The following is a 19,900-nucleotide window of genomic DNA, read 5'->3' as shown; positions in this document are numbered from 1 at the left end:
TAACACATAAATGAGTTTTCTACTTGACAAACAGGTTTATGACAAGACTTTGTTGTTTTCAGAGAAGTTTGAATTTAAAGCTAAATGTATACAACGAAGCCATATGTAAAAAAAAAGAAAATATTTACACACAAGAATTTACTCAAAAGCTATGTTCTTTCATATTTAAGAAATGCAAACTAAAAAGGATGTCATGGCCTTGGTGGGGGTGCAGAGGGGATTTACCAGCGATGAGGGACTTCAGTTATATGGAGAGACTAGAAAGCTTGAATCATTCTCCTTACAGCAGGGAAGGTTAAAGTGAGATTTAATAAAGGTGTTCAAAATTATGAGGATTTTGATAGAGTAAATAAGGAGAAACTGTTTCCACTGGCAGGTGGGTTGCAAAAGAACCAGAGAGGAGATGAAGAGGAGATTTTTTTTAATATATAGTGAGTTGTTATGATCTGGAATGCACTGCCTGAAAGTGTGGTGGAAGCAGATTCAATAACTTTCAAAAGGGAATTGGATATATACTTGAAAAAGCAAAAATAGCAACGCCACGGGGAAAGAGCAGAACATAGGAACAGGAGTAGGCCAATCAGCCCCTCAAGCCTGCTCCGCCATTTGATAAGATCATGGCTGATCTGTGATCTAACTCCATATACCTGCCTTTGGCCCATATCCCTTAATACCTTTGGTTGCCAAAAAACTATCTATCTCAGATTTAAATTTAGCAATTGAGCTAGCATCAATTGCCGTTTGCGGAAGAGAGTTCCAAACTTCTACCACCCTTTGTGTGTAGAAATGTTTTCTAATCTCGCTCCTGAAACGTCTGGCTCTAATATTTAGACTGTGCCCCCTACTCCTAGAATCCCCAACCAGCAGAAATAGTTTCTCTCTATCCACCCTCTGTTCCCCTTAATATCATATAAACTTCGATCAGATCACCCCTTAACCCTCTAAACTCCAGAGAATACAACCCCAATTTGTGTAATCTCTCCTCGTAACTTAATCCTTGAAGTCCTGGTATCATTCTAGTAAAGCTACGCTGCTCTCCCTCCAAGGCCAATATGTCCTTCCGAAGGTGCGGTGCCCAGAACTGCTCACAGTATTCCAGGTGCGGTCTAACCAGGGTTTTGTATAGCTGCAGCATAACCTCTGCCCCCTTGTACTCTAGTCCTCTGGTTATAAAGGCCAGCATTCCATTCGCTTTATTGATTATTTTCTGCACCTGTTCATGACACTTCAATGATCTATGTACCTGAACCCCTAAGTCCTTTTGGATATCCACTGTTTTTAACTTTTTACCATTTAGAAAGTACCCTGTTCTATCCTTTTTTGATCCAAAGTAGGTGACCTCACATTTGCCTACATTTAATTCCATTTGCCAAGTTTTGCCCATTCACCTAATCTATCAATATCCCTTTGTAATTTTATGTTTTCATCTACACTGCTTACAATGCCACCAATCTGTGTCATCGGCAAACTTAGATATGAGACTTTCTATGCCTTCATCTAAGTCGTTAATAAATATTGTGAATAATTGAGGCCCCAAGACACATCCCTGCAGGACTCCACTAGTCACATAGAAGTGTGGGACTAATTTGGTAGTTCTTTCAAAGAGCTAGCACAAGCATGATGGGCTGAATGGCCTCCTCCTGTGCTATAATATCATAAAATCTTACATGAAATACTTTTTCCAATACTATAAAGGAAAAACAAGTTTTAAGCATGACATCAAAAATCAGTCCTTTAAACCATGCACCAAAGTGTGAAATACAACTCATTTCTGCAGATTAACCCATACCCAAGTAATAACGAAAGACTCCAAACTGTTAACACTGCAAATGTGACCAATACTCAAGAGTTTAGACAATTAAAATGCAAAGTATAAACTGTAAAGTAATTATTGTAATGTTTCAGTGAAATTATATTAGGATCATACCTTCAGATGCTAAATCTGTTGGCCTCATCTTAATCTAATTTTCCCTGCAGCACCTCTTATTATAGTAGCTGCTTTTCCATTTCTACAATAAATCAGCTGCAACAAGAATCAGCGATCTTTTTAAACCACAAATCAAAATGTTTCAGATTATTCTGCAGTTACTATTTACAGATGCATCAACAAGACACATGATCAATTTCCTGGGACAGTTTGTTTTTTCAATAGGAAATTCTATTTACATATTCTAACATTAATTCTGCAACAGTAGTTCATAGTTCCATGATTTGCAGGAGGTGAACACTGCAGATTCAATGTCTGTGTGCAGTGTTTAATGCTGACATGACTGAAATTTAACACAGAAAAATGTTAATAACTAAAATAGATTATGTTATCAGGAAAATTTCTGAATATTGATTATTTTAATAAAACCATCCTTAAAATTCTAAGCAAATAAATGGGCCACTTCAGTTTTAAGTTACAAAAGGTGTCACATTTCTGCTCACATTGCAGACTAGACCATCAATCCCTTCCCTTCTACAACAGCACAGCCAGATTAAAAGTAATCATACACAATAAAGGGCTTTCTGAAACAACATTACGAAACACAGCATTTCTAATTGAGCACATTTTTCAACAGAAGAACTGTAGTCTGAGTTTTACCAAGGTTTAAAATGAATGTTGAACATAGGTTTAAGTACCAATCTGTCAAGCCTTGATAGCAAGATTAAAAACAAACCTACATTTTGTCATTAACCTTTACCTCTTCCATACAAACACAGACCTTAATATATGTATGCACTATGGCCACTCCCCCCTTAAAACAATAACACTAGATGCTACAATTAAAACGCCATAGTGCTAGAAAAATGCACAACCCTCCACAGGGAGGCAAGTCATTGTGAAGTAAACAGGAAATTATTTTGTCATTTCCAAAGTCCCTAATCACTTACTCTATTTTTAAGATCACACAAGCGAATAAACATACGCCACTAAGGACCAACGGCAAACATTACCACTAAGAAACAATTGAACACAAATGAAACAATGGAACTAAGCCAAAACTAATATATAAACAGATCTGTTTCCTATTTTGAATAGTATCTAACAAATGCGCAACTCGAGTATGCGTGACTCAAAACAAGTTTTAAAAATCTGATCGAAAATTATCTTGTTGAAGCGACGGGTCAAACAAAATTGAAACGTAATGTTTACAAGCCACAAATTAAGTGAGTATTACGCCGAATACGTCAGCGTTGAAAACATGCTGCCGTGTACTGTTTCCACACAAACACCTCCATTGATACTCTTTTCTCTCACCCCCCCCCCCCCCCAATTCATCCATCCTCAAAATCCGGTTCCATTCTTTAATTTGCTGCCAATTTGGGGGAACACAATACAATAATAATAGCAACCTTACCCCTTTTCTGCACCCATCCTTCCTTCACAATGGTTATATCGCTCATGTTAGCGATTCCCCCCGAACCCAGCTAGCCGAGCAAGTCGTCTTTTGGACTGGCTCTGCCCTTCCCAACGCTCTCCCCTCACGGCGACTTCCAATCCGATAGCCACTGCTGTCAGGGAAAACAAGACCGCAACTTGAACACAAAAGAATTACGCACTCAAATGATCACAACATTTCAATCTCAGTCTTGTAATACTTCAATTACATACTTTTCATCAGAAAATTTAAAACTGAAGAAAAACCGTTTTCACAAACAGGCCTCCACATAATTAGGGATTACATAAGCGGGCTTGGTTCGTTAGTTTGATCTAATAACGAAAAGTTACTTAAAAACAAAAATTAAAAGATCTAATAGGTCCATTTGAAGAAAAAACACGTATAATCAAATTATTTCCATGCATAATTGGGAATGCTATAAATGGTCGGTTCCCCATATGCTATTTTAGGCAGGATTCTTCAGTGCCGATAATTTATTTTAAAACTACCAAAGGCTTGACTTCACTGATCAATTTTATTGCCCATTGTTTTTTTCAACCTTGTTCATAAATCTATTCACTTACACTCCACCCTTCATTGTATCAGGACAGGTTTATATAGTATTAAAAAAAAATCTATTTTAAAGCCGAACTTAACTGTTTGTCCTTCATATTTAAACCATTAACATTTAGTTTAAAAACAAATTAACATTAGTATGAGACATAAACATTTCTACAGCAGACGCGGTCAGCCTACACCCTCCTCCACCCAAGGCCATTTACTTTTATAACTTCAAAATAAAAACCGTCATTGTTGAGGCAATAAAGCAAAATTAAACAAAAAATATCCAGGAACAAACACCCATAACAACCTCACACGTGTGATTTTTTCAGAAATCAGGACAAAAACAATCTGTCGCCGAATGAGACTGGTGTGTTTGAGCATCTCATTAAAAAGGATAAAACGTGTTGGGTGAACCTGAAGGAAGTATAAGGGACTGTCTGGCAGGATTATAATAAGCAGCCGCCGCTTTATTTATTCTTGATCGGCTGTGCAAAAAATTATTCCAGAAAATGGAAATTACATCTTGTTAAAAAAAATCACACAGGCCTTTCCACCCACCAGCATCCCCCCCCCCTCCTCCTCCTCCTCATCCTCTTCATCTAGATAAATTCAGCACTCGCCAAAAAAAACAAGCAGTCGTGCAAGATTGCAACGAAACAGCAGCAAATAATAATGACAGTTATGGTCGGACCCTGCCGCCGCAATTGTGGTGTGAATGGTGCAAAGTTATTGGGGTTAGTTAGTAGTTATGGTGACGGAGGAGGCTGATATACACTAGGCCACAATCAGAAACCCCTCCTCCCCCTCAAATACAAAGTCTCCCACTTTTCACATGCACCGCCCGCCTCAAGTCGTCCTTTTTTCAAAAACAAAATACATTTAAAAACACTGGCGGCCTCTGCAGGAGTGGGGGGCGGGGGAAAGAACCGGGCCGACGGCGATCACTCGCCAGCGGCTAGCTTCCCTAGCAAATCACATCCCATCCCACCTAGCCAGACATCTCCATCCTCCTCCCTTACCTTCACACTCTGTGCACCGCCGGCCGGCTTGCCGACCGACCGACCGACCGAAAGACCCAAAACACCACACTCAGTAGCTGTCCTTCGGGGCGGCGCGGCACGGCTTAGCCCCAGCTGGGTGCGTATATTTTGTTGTTGATGTTGATGATGATGATGATGATTTTTTAAAAATATATATATAATTAATTGTTTCACATTGAAACTCCGGCTCCTTCTGTTCTTGTTGACTTTGAAGGGAAAACTCCTGACGTCACTAACGACGTGTCTCGTGCTTCGGCCGTTACTGGAGATTTGTTTCCCTCATCCGCTCGCGCTGCGTCCTCGGGAGGAAATGTCGCGAGATCGTCGGTGCCGTTCATACCTCGGCTCGCGCAGCCCCCGCACCCTGTTTTTTTTGGCGGCAGTTTGCTTTGTGTTGAATTTGGACGTTGGAGGCAGCGGCGCGTGAGAACCAGTTGAGAGGACACGTTCTGTCTCTAAGAGAAATATTTTATGGGATGAAAAAAATAATAATAGCAACTTCATCATGCATTATTTTAAAACCTATTTTTTTTTCTTTGCATAGTGCGCTGGTGTACACGAATTATGTGTACATACTAGAAAGATCACCATTAAGACTGACTTCGGTAGGGTCTTTAATATAGATTCTAGTCCAAATAATTGAGTGTTGGGACTTAAAATTAGTTGTTACTAAAAAGGGGTTATCATTTTTAATGGGGCTAGTATTGTATTAGAGGAAGGGAAGATACTCTCTACTTGTAAATGTAGTGAAAGCTAAACAGATAGTACTATGTGTCACTGCACCGATGTGCTATATGTTGAAATGGTGAGATACAGGTTCTCCCCTACATCCCCCCCCCCCCCATAGTTGATTTATTTGCCCACAAATTTGAAGGAGGAGTTCATACTACAATGAATAAAATAGATTCAATTGTAACAGACAGTCTTTACAGTGAAAACCTTAGTTTCTTTAGGAAGGATTCTAGCTGCTCATGGTTGTTGTTCCAAGTACACCACGTAGAAGATTTTGCCAATTTAGGACTGGTTTATGTTTATATACAAGATATATTGCAAGTTATGGCTGTTAGTTCACAACTGTTAAATTGATCACAGGTGCAGTCATGTCTCTAAAAATGTATGGGTGGCTACTCAGACTAGCATAAGGTGGGAAGTGGTGTTCCACAGGGACGGTGCTGGGACCACTGTTGTTCACAATTTACATTAATGATTTAGATTCGGGAATCGGAAGTACAATTTCAAAATTTGCTGACAACACCAAATTGTAAACAATTTTACAACACCAAGTTATAGTCCAACAATTTTATTTTTAATATTGTTGGACTATAACTTGGTGTTGTAAAATTGTTTACAATTGTCAACCCCAGTCCATCACCGGCATCTCCACATCATCAACACCAAATTGGAGGGTGTAGTTAATACAAAGGAAGAATGTGTCAAAATGCATTAATAAATTTGCAGAATGGGCATGTAATTGGCAAATGAATTTCAATATAGATAAGTGTGAGGTAGTGCATTTTGATGGGAAGAATAAGGAGGCCACATACAACTTGGATAATAGTCTAAACGGGATAGAGGAGCAAAGGGGTCTAGGGGAACAGGTATACAAATCACTAAATGTAGTGATGCAGGTTAATATGGCCATAAAAAAGGCAAACCAAGCACTAGGGTTTATTTCTAGAGGGATATAATTGAAAAGCAAATAAGTTATGTTAAACTTGTATAGAACCTTGGTTAGACTACACATGGAGCATTGTACACAATTCTGGTCTCCATATTATAAAAAGGATATAGAGGCATTGGAGAAGGTGCAAAAAAGATTCACAAGGAGGAAACCAGAACTGAGAGGGTATCCTTATCAGAAAAGGCTGAACACACTGGGGCTCTTTTCTCTTGAAAAGAGAAGGCTGAGGAGTGACCTGATAAAAACCTTTAAAATAATAGGGTTTGATCGGGTAAATGTGGAGAAAATGTTGCCACTTGTGGGGGAGTCCAAAACTAGAGATCATAAATATAAAATAGTCACTAATAAATTCAATAGGGAATTCAGGAGAAACTTCTTTACCCGAAGAATGGTAAGAATGTGGAACGTGCTAACACAAGGAGTAGTTGAGGCAAATAACACAGATGTATTTAAGGGGAAGCGAGATAAGCACATGAGGGAGAAAGGAACAGAAGAGTATCCTGATAGGGTAGATGAAGTAGGGAGGGAGGAGGCTCATGTGGAGCATAAATGCTGGCATAGACCAGTTGGGCCGAATGGCCTGTTTCTGTGTAGTAGTTTCAATGTAACTTGCTAAATTAGCATATCTCCCTTTCTGCTCTGTTTCCAAAATTTTGCCATATCTATGGAATGAAAGCTCTTGCTCCCCCTCTGTCTTAGCAGTAAGAGCTTTTCATGAAATTAGTTTGAGGAATCTCAACCCAGAATGTAATGGAAGTGAAATGCCGAAACTTCCGCAATCTCACTCTATCTATAACCATGCTTTGCAGTAGGAAATGGGAAAAGTCATGCTGAAACAATAGGGGCGGCACTCTTCTGAGATTAGGAATAAGCAATATTGTTCGGACAGAGTAGTTTATGGTTTCAAAGCAATCTGTTTTTTCTTTTTTGAATTTATTTAGAAGTTTAGAGAGTCAACTGTATCTTGTGTTGTATAATGTTTTATGTTGGAGATGTTAGATTTTGAATTTATTGCACAAACTTTCCACTGCAATACTTTTTTGGATGAACCTTTGAGCTCATCAACACAAGTCACTACTGGGAAAAGGAATCCATTTTCCACTTTATACCAAATGTTAGCATCAAGTATGCTCAGGTCAGATATTGTATAAACCAGGTGCAGAGAGAGTAAAGCTCCTACTGTGGCCAGTAATGTACTTAACCCCTGAATTCAGAAAAGTCCTCCTACTGCCCAGTATGGATTTTCCATTTCCCACACCAATCACTATTATGGCCTCTGAGCACGATTGCCAAATTATGGACAGTTTTGAGCTATGGAGTTGTCGTCAATGGGAACTGGGTCAAGTGCCCAGATGCGCCTTTTGTCAGTCACTTCATAGATCCTCCTGAAGAAATTACATTTGATGAATTCAATATAAAATAGTATTTAATTTTCAAATTATGTATAGTGTCCATGGGCCACTGAGGAAACTGACTTGACTCTTCCATGGATTACTCAGTGGTCTTCCATAAGCAGCTGAAGTATTGGAAGACTGCTATAAGTAAAAGGATTCCTGTCCCCTGGAAGAAGTTGATTCAAATGGTTACACATCAGAATCAAAAGTTATATTTTCAGACTTCTTCAAATGGTGATGGGAGCATACCAAGTATATCTACCTGGTAGATAGCATAAAGCTGTTCCAAAATTCTTCTGTTGATGCCCCTTCAATGAGAATGGAGTATGCAGCCTAGTGCACCCTTTTTCAAAGACACTCTTGGTCGCACTTTAAGGTTTAATGGAATACTCTTCAAAAACAAAAGTGGGTATACTCTACACCCAGTTCCATGCTTCTAAAAAGTGGGCATACTATTCAAAAATAAAAAGTGGGTATAATCATTATACTGCCACTACACAACTAGGTAAAGCTGGGAGATTGCGTTGCAGCCATGAACCTTGAGAGCACATACTTTGACTAAGGCTCCTGATGTTCAGGGATAAAGGACTAGATTTTAACTTGGAGCCGGGAAGAGAGCGGGGCGGGGGGAAGTTTATCGGACGCGAAACCCAGAAATAAAGTTGCTGGGCCGGAATCTGCGATCGTAACTTTCGTGCCCGGCAGGCTGCCTGTCGGCTGGGAAAGCAACCGGGGAGAGATCAAAGTTTTCAGGGTTTGTATAGGGGAGGTCAGGGAGAGATTAGGATCTTTGGGGGTTGGACGGGGGTGGGGGGGCGCGGAGGTTGGGGAGTGATTGGAACCTTTGGGGGTTGGATGTGGCTTTCGGGAACAGATTGGGATTTTTGGGGTTTGATGGGGATGGGGGGAGGTGAGCAGTCGGCCATCGTTGGGGAAGTGAGCAGTCGGCCATCGTTGAGGTCTCAGACACGGGGGGGGTGGTGGTGGTGGGGGTCTCGGACATCGCAGTGGGTCAGCTAATCATGGGGTCCGATCGCAGCAGGTAAGCTGGTTGGGCCTGGAGGAAACACGCCTGCTCCTTCGGGTCCACAAGCAGTGCAATAAAGGCACTTGCCTCATGATCTGGCCCTACTGGCTTCAGGAAACCCGTGCTGGAGGCGTTAAATTTAAAGATCAGTAAATTCAATCTAAAAAGACCTAAGTAACCTCTCATAAGGACATTAATTGCTGTGATAACTACCCGTCCATCTTCTCGACTGCGACAAGAAGGTTACTCGCATGCATCCAAACAGCCTCCTTTAAACCCGGAAATGGGCACATTGGAGCCGGCTTGCGGTCAATTATTAAAAATCAATTATTTTAACTACCCACCCGCCCCCAACCCACCCGTTCTTGGGTGGTTAAAATTCCCCCTGAAAGAGTCAGTACAAGTATTCCTTTTCCTCTCAGCACTCAAACAGTGTACAAAGTATTTGTCTCATGCCTGAAAATTAGGACAGTCTTTCTGATGAATGAAATAGTCTGTATTTTACAGGCACTGATGGACTGAGATTTAAAATCTACCTGGAAGACATTTTACTGTCTGAACTGTTCTACAGTGAGAGGTATGTAAGTAGAGGATATGGATCAGGAACTCATTGAATATAATATTTATCCAACTGGTAGGCCGGATCAAACAAAACACAAGTGGACAGTTTATTGGTGACATGTTGGTTGCTAGATGTACATTTGTTGTTTAATGTTGAATTTCTCTAGCACATAGGTGAAGGAAAAATACAATCCTGGTCAAAACAGAGGCACTGGCAGGGACACTACAGTTGGCCATAGCATTTCTAGGTTAGGGAGGAGAAAGTCGTCCAGGGTTCCTGCTGTTATTGTGTGCATGGACATAGGGTGAGGAAAGGATCAGGCTTGTGATGCTCCTGGTGTCAAATAGTTTATCAGAAGTCACTATTAAAGTCCACGCAAGAGCAACAGTCACTTGGGCGAGATTAGGGAAGGTAAACGGTATCCATGGAACTGCAAGAAGCTGTTGCAAGGGAGGAGAGAAAACTGGTGGAAAATGTTTGCACAGAAAAAATCCTCGTTAAAATAGAGAACGTTAAGATAAGCCTGAAAGAGTGAGACTTAGTATTGGTACCAATTTTAAGAAATCAGATTGTTATATTTTCCTTTTCTCTCTATTGTACTAAAAAAATTAACTCAGTAATACCTCCCAGGTAATTTTCCCCATTGATGTCTTCAATGGTGTTGAAGCATATTATTGTTTTACAGCTTTATAGCTTTTAAAAAGCGTACAGATGATGGATTACATTTTGGAATATAATTTAGCAAATTAGAAATCCAAATAAGTACTAAACCGATAATGTGGCACTTAATAGAAATACAAAATTCCATGAAAATATCTTTCACACTTTAGGTTAAAATATTATAGCTTTCTTATAATTAATTACATACATCCTAAAGGAAACAAGCACCTTATAGCTGTACTCGTGCTTCCTGCCTCAAATTGTGGTGGATTATGTTGCTCATCTGTTTCCGAGTGTATCGGTTATTTAATTCTTTGTGCCCAGATAAAATCTGTAAAATCTTCGTTTCATAAATGTCAGTGATTTATTTAAAGTACAAATTAATTTGAAGAAAAAATCTAGAATGAGACTAATGATCAATTAATTACAGATGGTGCTGTTACAGCAGCATCTTGTGAAATTAATAATATATAAAGTATCATGAATGACATTTAAAAAAAATGTTATTTGCCTATTCTGGGCAATCTATTTTAAAGTTATTTGACTTTGGTACTTCAATGTATTAATGCTATGGAGTGATATGATTGTGATGATGAATTCCCCACACAGTGAGTTACCGATTTTGTCTGTACTATAAGGAAGTGGAACCTAGTGCAGCAGAGGCCAGGGGCCGATTTTTGGATGGCCGAGTAGGGGCGGGGGGGCTCCTAAAATGGCGGAATCCCGGAGCGGGTTCGGAGCCCGGCTGCAACCCGCTGACTTCCAGGTTCCCTAGTGACGCGTTCGGGTGCGTGCACAGCTCCCGCATGCGGGATTCACACCGGCAATTAAAGCCAGCGGGATGCTACTTTACATTGTTACTTAGATACTTGAGGTACTTGACAAACCTCGTTGAGTGGAGATTTTGGCAGGGGTGCAATTTTGAAGGATCCTCAACGTGTTTCCCGTGCTGTGGGAAACACTCCCTGTTGGAGCAGATGTGTTTCAGCCAGGAGCCAGTGGGAGGTGCAAAAGATTATTTGACAGGTGGGGGGAAAACCTCATTTATTGCAGCAGGGCACTCTGTCACTTCAGACGAAGTTTTGGCTGCAACACCTTTGTCTTTCCACTCAAAATTCGTAATTTATACCCTAAACTCTGCTGTGCAAACACATTTACCTATTTTGCGGACCCCTCAAACTCACACCGTCAGGATGGGGAGCGCCATCACTTCATCCGAGGATGAGCAACATCACCAGGCACGCCGTCCACCTCCGCCACATGGAGCTCCATAACACAGTGCTGCGCCACAGGCATCTGCACAAAATAGTCGTGCAACTACACATACACCCACTGTAGAGTGACCCAGTGGGTGGCATCAAGTATGGGTGTTCATGGTGAACCTCATGAAAGGGACTTATTACACAAGCCAGTGAAGAATGGCCAAGACGTGGCAGTAGTGGTGACAATAATAATATTACATGTGCCATTAACAAAAATCAAATATAAATTTTTTTAAAATGACAAACTGTCAAACACCATTGTGCATCCCCTTTGTGCTCACAAAACCTTCGCCTTACGCTTGCGAGAACTCCTACATGGTGCTTCCCCTGTGGCTGCAGCAAAGGTAGTGGCAGGTTGCTCTGGTTCATGCCCTGACCGATTAGATGCTTTGGGGCTACGCCCTCTGGGTTTCGGTGCCCATGAGGGCCCCTCCAAAGAAGTCTCCATCTGCACCTGTGCAGGGGCAGACTCAGCCACCTGGAGAGGAGGCAGCATTGTGGGTACTGGTTGAGAGGGGGATAACGGGTGAGACGTGGGGGTGCTTTGAGTGGAGTCCCCTCTTCCATGTCCCCTTTCGCCATCATCCCTCTCCTGGGCCAAGCCCACATCCTACCATCCTGATAGACGACAGTTTGGAGGACATGTGTGAAGCCTTATAAGCCCAGTGCCAGAGTATCTGTCTGCCTGTTTAAGGCGGCAGAAAGTTGCTCACCTCAAGTCCGAAGGGCCGTTGTCAGGGCCTCAGTGGACTCATTGGTGAGCAGTGCTTGAAGCTCGATGGAGGCTAGCCTTCCCTCCATTGCAGACATTCCCGCACTTACCCGCGACACTATCTCAGATGCCCTCACGTCCCTGTGACAGTATCTCAGAGATTCCCTCCTGTACCTGTGCCACCATTCCACTCATGCAGTAGTTGGACTCCACCATCCTCTGCACGATTGTGGAGAGTGCGCGTGGCACCTGTTCCAGCACCTCGCAAATGTGCTGCTGCTCCTCGATCGTTCTCCTTTTAAAGGATGGCCCCCAGGGTTCAGCATCTGAGTCCAGCTGAGCAGAGCCTGGAGAAGAGTGCTCCCACTGATACGGACTCTCCACAGCTGCCCCTGCCACCAGTGTCTGCTCGTGCTCACACGTGTGGTGACTCACCATGTGTGACCCCAACTAAGTGAGGACGGGGACCCACCGAGGTGTGTGTATCTGCGATGGTGGATGGCTCGCTTAGATGTGATGGTACCCCCTCAGAGGCCAGCAGGTCCTCTGAGGAATCGCCCTGCGCCGTGACAGTGGTCGCTGAAAGCCCAGTAAGAGAACAGAAGGCAATATTAAGCATGATGACAGATGTTGAAGTACTGAGGATGGCAAGGCATGTTAACATCATTTGCTATTGTGAGTGCTGAATGTTAAAGTTCTGTCACCAGCCGTTTGTCGGGTGCCAGTCTCGGCTTCCCCGACGGACAGGCACTCAAAGGTGTGGCTTAGTTCAAGAGCCTCCTGCTCCGCATCCGTGACAACGACCAGATGTTGCGGCCCCCCTCCGGTCTTCGCCCTCTCCCGTGCATTCTGGGCTCTCTTCTCCTACAAAGGGGAGAAAGTGGAGAAGCGTGAGTGAGGGACGGTGACGTGGCCAATCGCTGAATGCAATGGCTTGGGTGAGGCTGCTCGTGAAAGAGATGCATTAGAGGGTGAGTATGAGACAGAGCCATGACATTGGGTCGAGTGGTAGTAGTGGGATGAGTACTGGCGAGGTGAGTAAGTGCAGGTAAGTTGAGGATGAGGTTTGAGTGGGTGTGAGGAGTGATGCGATAGAGCAGTGTTGGCAGTGCAGAAGAAGGGGCAGTGATGTGGAAGACGGAGTGTAGGAGAATGAGTAAGTGTACTCGCTTTGGCTGACCTAGTTAGGTCATTGAAGCGCTTCCTGCACTGGACCCATGTGCGGGAGACGTTGCTGCTGCTGGTGACCTCCTCTGCCACCTCGAGCCAGGCCTTCTTGGTGGCAGAGGCAGGCCACTTCCTCCCGTCAGCTGGGTAGAAAATATCCCTCCTCCTCCTCCTTGTCCCATCCAGTAGGACCTGGAGTGAGGCATCGGTAAATCTGGGAGCAGCCTTTCCCCTGGTCTGCTCCATTCTATAATTTTGGTTCTTTGCTACAGGAGCAGCATTGGAGGACTGCCCCTTTAAGTAGGGCTCCTCTAGCTAACAGCCTGTGATGCAGGTGCGCAGTCGGCCCACTGTGCAGGTTGACGACGGGAAACCCAGAAGCCACGATGAGTGGCTTCAATTTACGCACGATCGCATGGAAACGGACGGATTTTACTGGACGGGTTACCCACGCGCCCAGTGGCCCCCCCCCCCCCCCCCACTGTCTTCCCGCCTCCCTGGTAATATCGGGACCCGGGTGTTTTCCTGGGAGGAGGGAAAACTGAAGGGTGGGTAATTCAGGGCAGCTTTTGAATATCTCCTAGGACTAGTCCAAGCAGGTTGCCTCTTTGCACAGTTGGCCAAGGTTTGGAGAGATGTAAAGAAGGAGAGAAAACAAAATACATTTCATTTTAATTATCTGCCCAGTGACAAAATGCAATGCTTTCACTTTTTAAAATTATATTTCAATGTAAATACCCTGAGCCACTTTGAGTGTCGCAAGAAAAACATTATTTGTTGAAATATAACTGTATGCCTTTAATGGCGGCAAAATTTTTATTTTGGACACTTTTTGCTGTACTGTCATTTATTAATTTGGTCAAAAGTTCTCTCCTGTCTCAACTGGAGGCATTGACTCCTTGCTGGGGGACAGTTCCACAGATGATCGCCCCTCTCTGGCACCATGCCCCAATTATCATTCTTCATATGTGAGCCTTCACAGTGATTCTCAACAGGCTATGTGATGACAAGAAGCATCACACATAAGCCCAATCTTGTCCTCAGCTGGAATCATGAACCCTGGCAGATTTTCCCCTCCCTAAACTAGAGGTGCTGAAGTTAATTGTCACACTTGTACCGCCACCTCAGTTCAGATCAGCTAACTCGGCACAGACTAGAGATCCAAACTTCTTGGTCTGTGTAATTTAGCTACTAATATGGATACATTCACTGTGCCATTAGGGAGCCCTGTGGCAGTTTTAGAAAGCCTGTTCTTGTACTAACCCAAATGATTCAACCAATCAATTGTAACATTACAACAGTGACTACACTTCAAAAGTACTTCATTGGCTGTAAATTGCTTTGAGACATCCCAAGGTCGTGAAAGGCACTATATAAATAGGAACATAGGAACAGGAGTTGGCCATTCAGCCCCTCGTGCCTGCTCCGCCATCCGATAAGATCATGGATCATGTGATCTAGCTCCATAAACCTGCCTTTGGCCCATATCCCCTAATACCTTTGGTTGCCAAAAAGCTATCTATCTCACATTTAAATTTAGCAATTGAGCTAGTATCAATTGCCGTTTGCGGAAGAGAGTTCCAAACCTCTACCACCCAATGCAAGTCTTTCTTCGTTAATGAAAATATTTTTTATTAATATACCCTCGGGGTATTTAGGTACACTTTCTTTTCATGTTTCCCAACAGTATTTATTTGTCTTTTGGCATATGAATAGTAGCAATTCTGAATCCTATAGTAAACACAAATTACTTCAGTTGCCCCCCCCCTCCCCCCGCCCCCAACGTACATTTTAGTAAAATTCACGCTTGTCCTGTGTGTTATGCAAGTGAAGCTCTTTATAATCTTGTTCTGGTTTTATTATAGAATGGTATATCTATATTAACATAAGCAATGTTTATCCTTTGCACTTTTTTGCCAAACAATACTATTGTAATATAAAGAAATAGTACCACTTTAATTTCCCTCTGGGCTGTTTTTACACCATTAGTAACATAAGCAAAAACCTCCTACCAAAAATATCAGTCAAAAAATAACAAGAATAGAGCCAAACAGTTTTTAAAAAATATATAATTAGCTTTATCTGAAAGTATTACATGTATAATGTTAGTTATATTAGTTAAATCTACAGTTTTAGACTGCATGTGCAAGAGTATAGGAACAATCTGTGCTGTTCTGACAGATAGTTTTCAAATTAATGTAAGATTGATTTATTTTCTTTGACCTCCCTGTCCTTGAATTAGGAATTCATGAAACTGATTATATGATGTAATTGCATTGGTATTTGCATCAGCTATGTGTTTGTTTTTAAAAAGATTAAATCAAACTAGTCAAAAACTCTTAGCCAAATGACAAAAATGCAGCAGATAAAGCATCTGCTTTAGTGTGACGTTTCCCTAATAGGCAACAGAGCAGACTTTCCAGTGAAGGCTATTCCTTGCTGTTCTACAAACTAAAACAAATTATAAAAGTGTTCTGAAAATTGAAGTTACTTATAGACCAAGCAAAGAACCCCTTAACTAACATGCAAATTTCACATTCAGACAAGTGTTTGCGCTTTTAAATTTTTACTCCACCACTGTGTTTTCTACTGATCTGGTTACAGAACATTGTTTCCAAAAACAAAAATCTGACCCCATTTTTAAGCTAATTTCTTTTCACCCTCTCTCTTTGGTCTGCCTAAATGGCTAAAGTTAGAAGTTTAGGATTTATTGCTGCTTTGCTGAAAAGTTAAAAGCAGAGGAGCAGTCCTGCAATGCAGCTATTTTCCATATGAAAATACCACTGATGGAACTGTAGGTGCTTGTTCCTGGCAACTTGCAAGCTGAGTCCATTTCCTAGGCAGCACACATAACAGACAGGTTTTCAAGTTAAGTTCTGTGAAGCCCTTCCAACAACAGACTGTTATTTTTGTTGTCTTCCATCAAAAAAAACAACTTCAAATGTGAGAGTTGCTTCCATTTCTTCAGAAAGCCTTGTCAAAAAAAAACTAAAATGCACCAAAAATCACTGCGGATTGAATGGTTTGCTCAAGACCGGTAAATGTATTTACAGGGAGTCAATCTTCAGAACTGTGTCTGCAGTCTAAACCTTAAAAAAAAACAGATTACAGCGAGAATTGTTGAGCACAGCAGGCTGTGGATGGTGGGTCAGTTAAAATTTTCAAGAGTGAGATTGATAGATTTTTGTTAGGTAAGGGTATCAAAGGATATAGAGCAAAGATAGGTAAATGGAATTGAGGTACAGATCAGCCATGATCTAATAGAATGACGGAACAAGCTCAAGGGGCTGAATGGCCTACTGTACCTATTGCATTTGGTCCTGGAGTGATCCTTTTCAAGAACACTTTTTTTCTTCTAATGCAACAATCTTACTCTATCACTCACTCAAAACTATTTGCATTGGCAGGTGCTGAATTGATACTGGTACTATATCGTACAGGAGCATCTGCCTTGAAGTCCGCTGCGGCAAGAATATATGTTGTCTTAGATTTAATTACTATTTTCATTTTTTTATCCTGAGTGTTTCCTCGGGTCCCATGTGCCTGGCCATTCCCCTATGACCCAGAGCATACGTTTCCAATATGTAGGTAAATATAGTGACCTTGTCACTATACTTCAAGTTACTGGAATTAATAAAGTGTCAGCACGTGATCTCCTTGTTTTCAATAGGTGGAAAAATATATGCTCTCAGACTATGACTCAGGCTAAAAACCACTGGACAAATTTATTGAACATTAAACAGGCAAATAAGCAGTACTTTGTACAAACAGTATATTTACAGTAATTACAAGCTTTACTAATCTCCTCAACCTCAAAGATGCTTCTACTGTGCTAACCCTCAACATTAAGCTAGCCTTTGAAATTCAGGCACATTCTTCTTGCATGGCTACAACAGAGTGCTCTGACCAGGCTTGTAGACCTGATGGCTCTAGACTGACTGATGTTTTTGTACAATACCGCTCAACATACAGCTGCATATTTCTTTGAAAAAATCCTAGAACAAAAGGACATTAAAAAGCAACTCTCAAATAGTTTGGATGGTCAGTCACTAAAAGGATTCAAAGTGCCATTTATCCACACAAATACAGCTGCCAAACAGGTAACTGTAAATTGCTCCACAGGATGTTTGCATTTGAATTAAATGGCTATTGATCTGTTCGAAAAACTGTGAATGACTTGGGGTGAATCTCCATCCAAAGGCACTGGCAGCAATCAACCCAAGCATATCAAGGTCTTCCTGAACTAAGCTATTACTCTGCCTTGTCCAGTGTTGTGTATATCAGTCAGTCTGGAATATGTATTCTCTGCAGTCTGAAGAAATAGCTCACAGTAACCAGTTTGAACCCCGTACATGCTGCAACCAACAAGAAAGAATCTAACAAATAATCCATCAAAGACAAAAATGTTCTATACAAAGCTAGGCTTAGCTGTGGAAAGTCCTTGAACAAGGATGTTTCTCTATGAAATCCTTCAAAATGGAATCCTTCGTCATGAAAGGATATGCCTTAGTGCAAGCAACAATTAAAGATATGATGCTGAACAAGATTCACATTCTGTGGTGGTCAAAGGGGAAACCATCCAATGGCTGGAGTCATACCTGATACAAAGGAAGATAGTCGTCCTAGCTGGAGGCCAATCGTCATAGTCCCAGGACATCGCTGCAGGAGTAGCCCAGGAAAATGTCCTCAGCCCAAACATATTAAACTGCTTGACCAATGACCTTTCCTCCATCATCAGGTCAGGAGTGGACTGTTAGCTGACGATTCAACTCGATTCACAACTCCTCTGATAATGAAGTAGCCCACATCAGCCTACAATAGGACCTGGACATCATCCAGGCTTGGGCTGACGAGTGATAGGTAATATTCATGTCACATAAGTGCCAAGCAATGACCATCTCCAACAAGAAAAGACCTGACCACCTCCCCTTGACCTTCAAAAGCACCACCAATACTGATTTCCCCCCTCTGCCCCTGCGCCACATCAACATTCTGGATGTTGTCATTGACCAGAAGCTTCACTGGACCAGCTATCAACACTGTACGTGACTGCAAGAGCAGGGCAGAGGCTGAGTATACTGCTATGAGTGGATTACTTCCTGACCCCTCAAATCCACCATCTGTGAGGCTCAAGGAGTCTGATGGGATACTCATTATCCATTATTAAGTGGTTTTGATTCAGTTTATTGCTAGAATCATCTAAAGTCCCTGCAAAGAATACATTTTTCCATCAGTGAATATTATTTTTGAAGAATTCAAACTACTTCAAAGATACAGGGGGAAATTTAACCCCCAAGAACGGGTGGATTTGGGGCTGTAGGAAGTTAAAATGAATGACTTTTCGAGCACGACCGCAACCCGGCTCCACGTGTCCATTTCCGGGTTTAACGGAGGCGCGTTTGGATGCGTGCAAATAACCTACTTGCCGGAGGCAGGTCCCTAATTAGTGCAGGTGGGCAGGTAGTTATCGGAGCAATTAATGTCACTGAGACAATTAATTAGGTCTTCTTAAATTGATTTTAAGAGACCTTCAAATTAATGCCTCCAGCACGAGTTTCCCAGAGCTCGTGAATCTCGCCAGTGAAACGGAGGCAAGAAGGGCCGGATCCATGTGCTAAGTGCCTTTATTGCACTTCTTATGGGCCAGGAGGAGCAGGAGTGCTTCCCCACGGCTCACCGAGCTTTCATTTTAAAGACCCTGCGATCGGCCGACCTCCCCCCGCCCTTCTCAATCGCCCCTCCCATAAAAGACCTGAAGACTGATCTCTCCCTGACCACCCCCCCCACATACAAACTCCGAAGACCCCGATCTCTCCCCAACCCTCCCCATACAAAACCCCGAAGACTGATCTCTGCTCGACCTCCCCCATACAAACCCCAAAGACTGATCTCTGCTCGACCTCCCCCATACAAACCCCGAAGACTCCGATCTCTCCCCAACCTCTCCGGTACAAACCCCAAAGACTCTGATTTCTTCCAGGCTGCTTTCCCGCCCGACAAGCAACCAGCCTGTCAATCTGGCTGGCTGCCAAGCGTGAAACCTGGTAGAAAAAATGTAATCCTTCGATTAAGTTGTGATCACAGAATCCGACCCGCTACCTTAATTTCAGGGTTTCGCGTCTGTAAATATTCCGCCCGGCTCCGAGTAAGTATCGGGGCCACAGTGTTCATGACCTTGTGGTGCAATCTGCTGCCCATAGTTTTAGTTGTGTAGGCCAAGTTGCTTAAATAATCTCAATACTTCCTAAACATCTTCAGGCAAAACAGCTAAGACTGTCAGACAAGGGAAAACTACACTTTCAGAAAAAAAGTTGCTTTGTTTTTTAAAAAAACAGCAAAATCTGAGAGTCATCCAAAGAATGATTGCCAAAGGGTAACCAATTCTTAAGTGGCAGACCACCTTCAATCTAAAGCAAAACATACTCTAGACAGCAATTATACTTTTATTTGGCAGAATCCACGAGAC

The 19,900-nt window shown here is 42.3% G+C and overlaps 1 protein-coding gene across 5 annotated transcripts in view; it reads right to left on the bottom strand.

Annotated features, from left to right (window-relative positions):
• akt3a (v-akt murine thymoma viral oncogene homolog 3a) overlaps window positions 1-5,243 on the bottom strand; it is a 304,170-nt gene extending 298,927 nt beyond the window's left edge. For 2 of the 5 annotated variants that reach the window (XM_067988642.1, XM_067988640.1), the window contains exons 1-2: window positions 4,949-5,243; window positions 3,345-3,498 (exon numbers count right to left, since the gene is read on the bottom strand). Coding sequence is in view for 2 of the 5 variants with exons in the window: in XM_067988640.1 (XP_067844741.1) it covers window positions 3,345-3,390 (46 nt within the window). In the remaining 3 variants the exon portion in view is untranslated. Of the gene's footprint in view, window positions 1-3,344; window positions 3,499-4,948 lie in introns of those variants that run through there. The other 3 variants (XM_067988641.1, XM_067988648.1, XM_067988643.1) reach the window with 3 other exon arrangements.
• Window positions 5,244-19,900: the final 14,657 nt, after the last annotated feature.

This window comes from Heptranchias perlo, chromosome 8 (genome assembly GCF_035084215.1).
Source record: "Heptranchias perlo isolate sHepPer1 chromosome 8, sHepPer1.hap1, whole genome shotgun sequence".
NCBI lineage: Eukaryota > Metazoa > Chordata > Chondrichthyes > Hexanchiformes > Hexanchidae > Heptranchias > Heptranchias perlo.
This window is presented reverse-complemented; position numbering and strand designations above follow the sequence as displayed.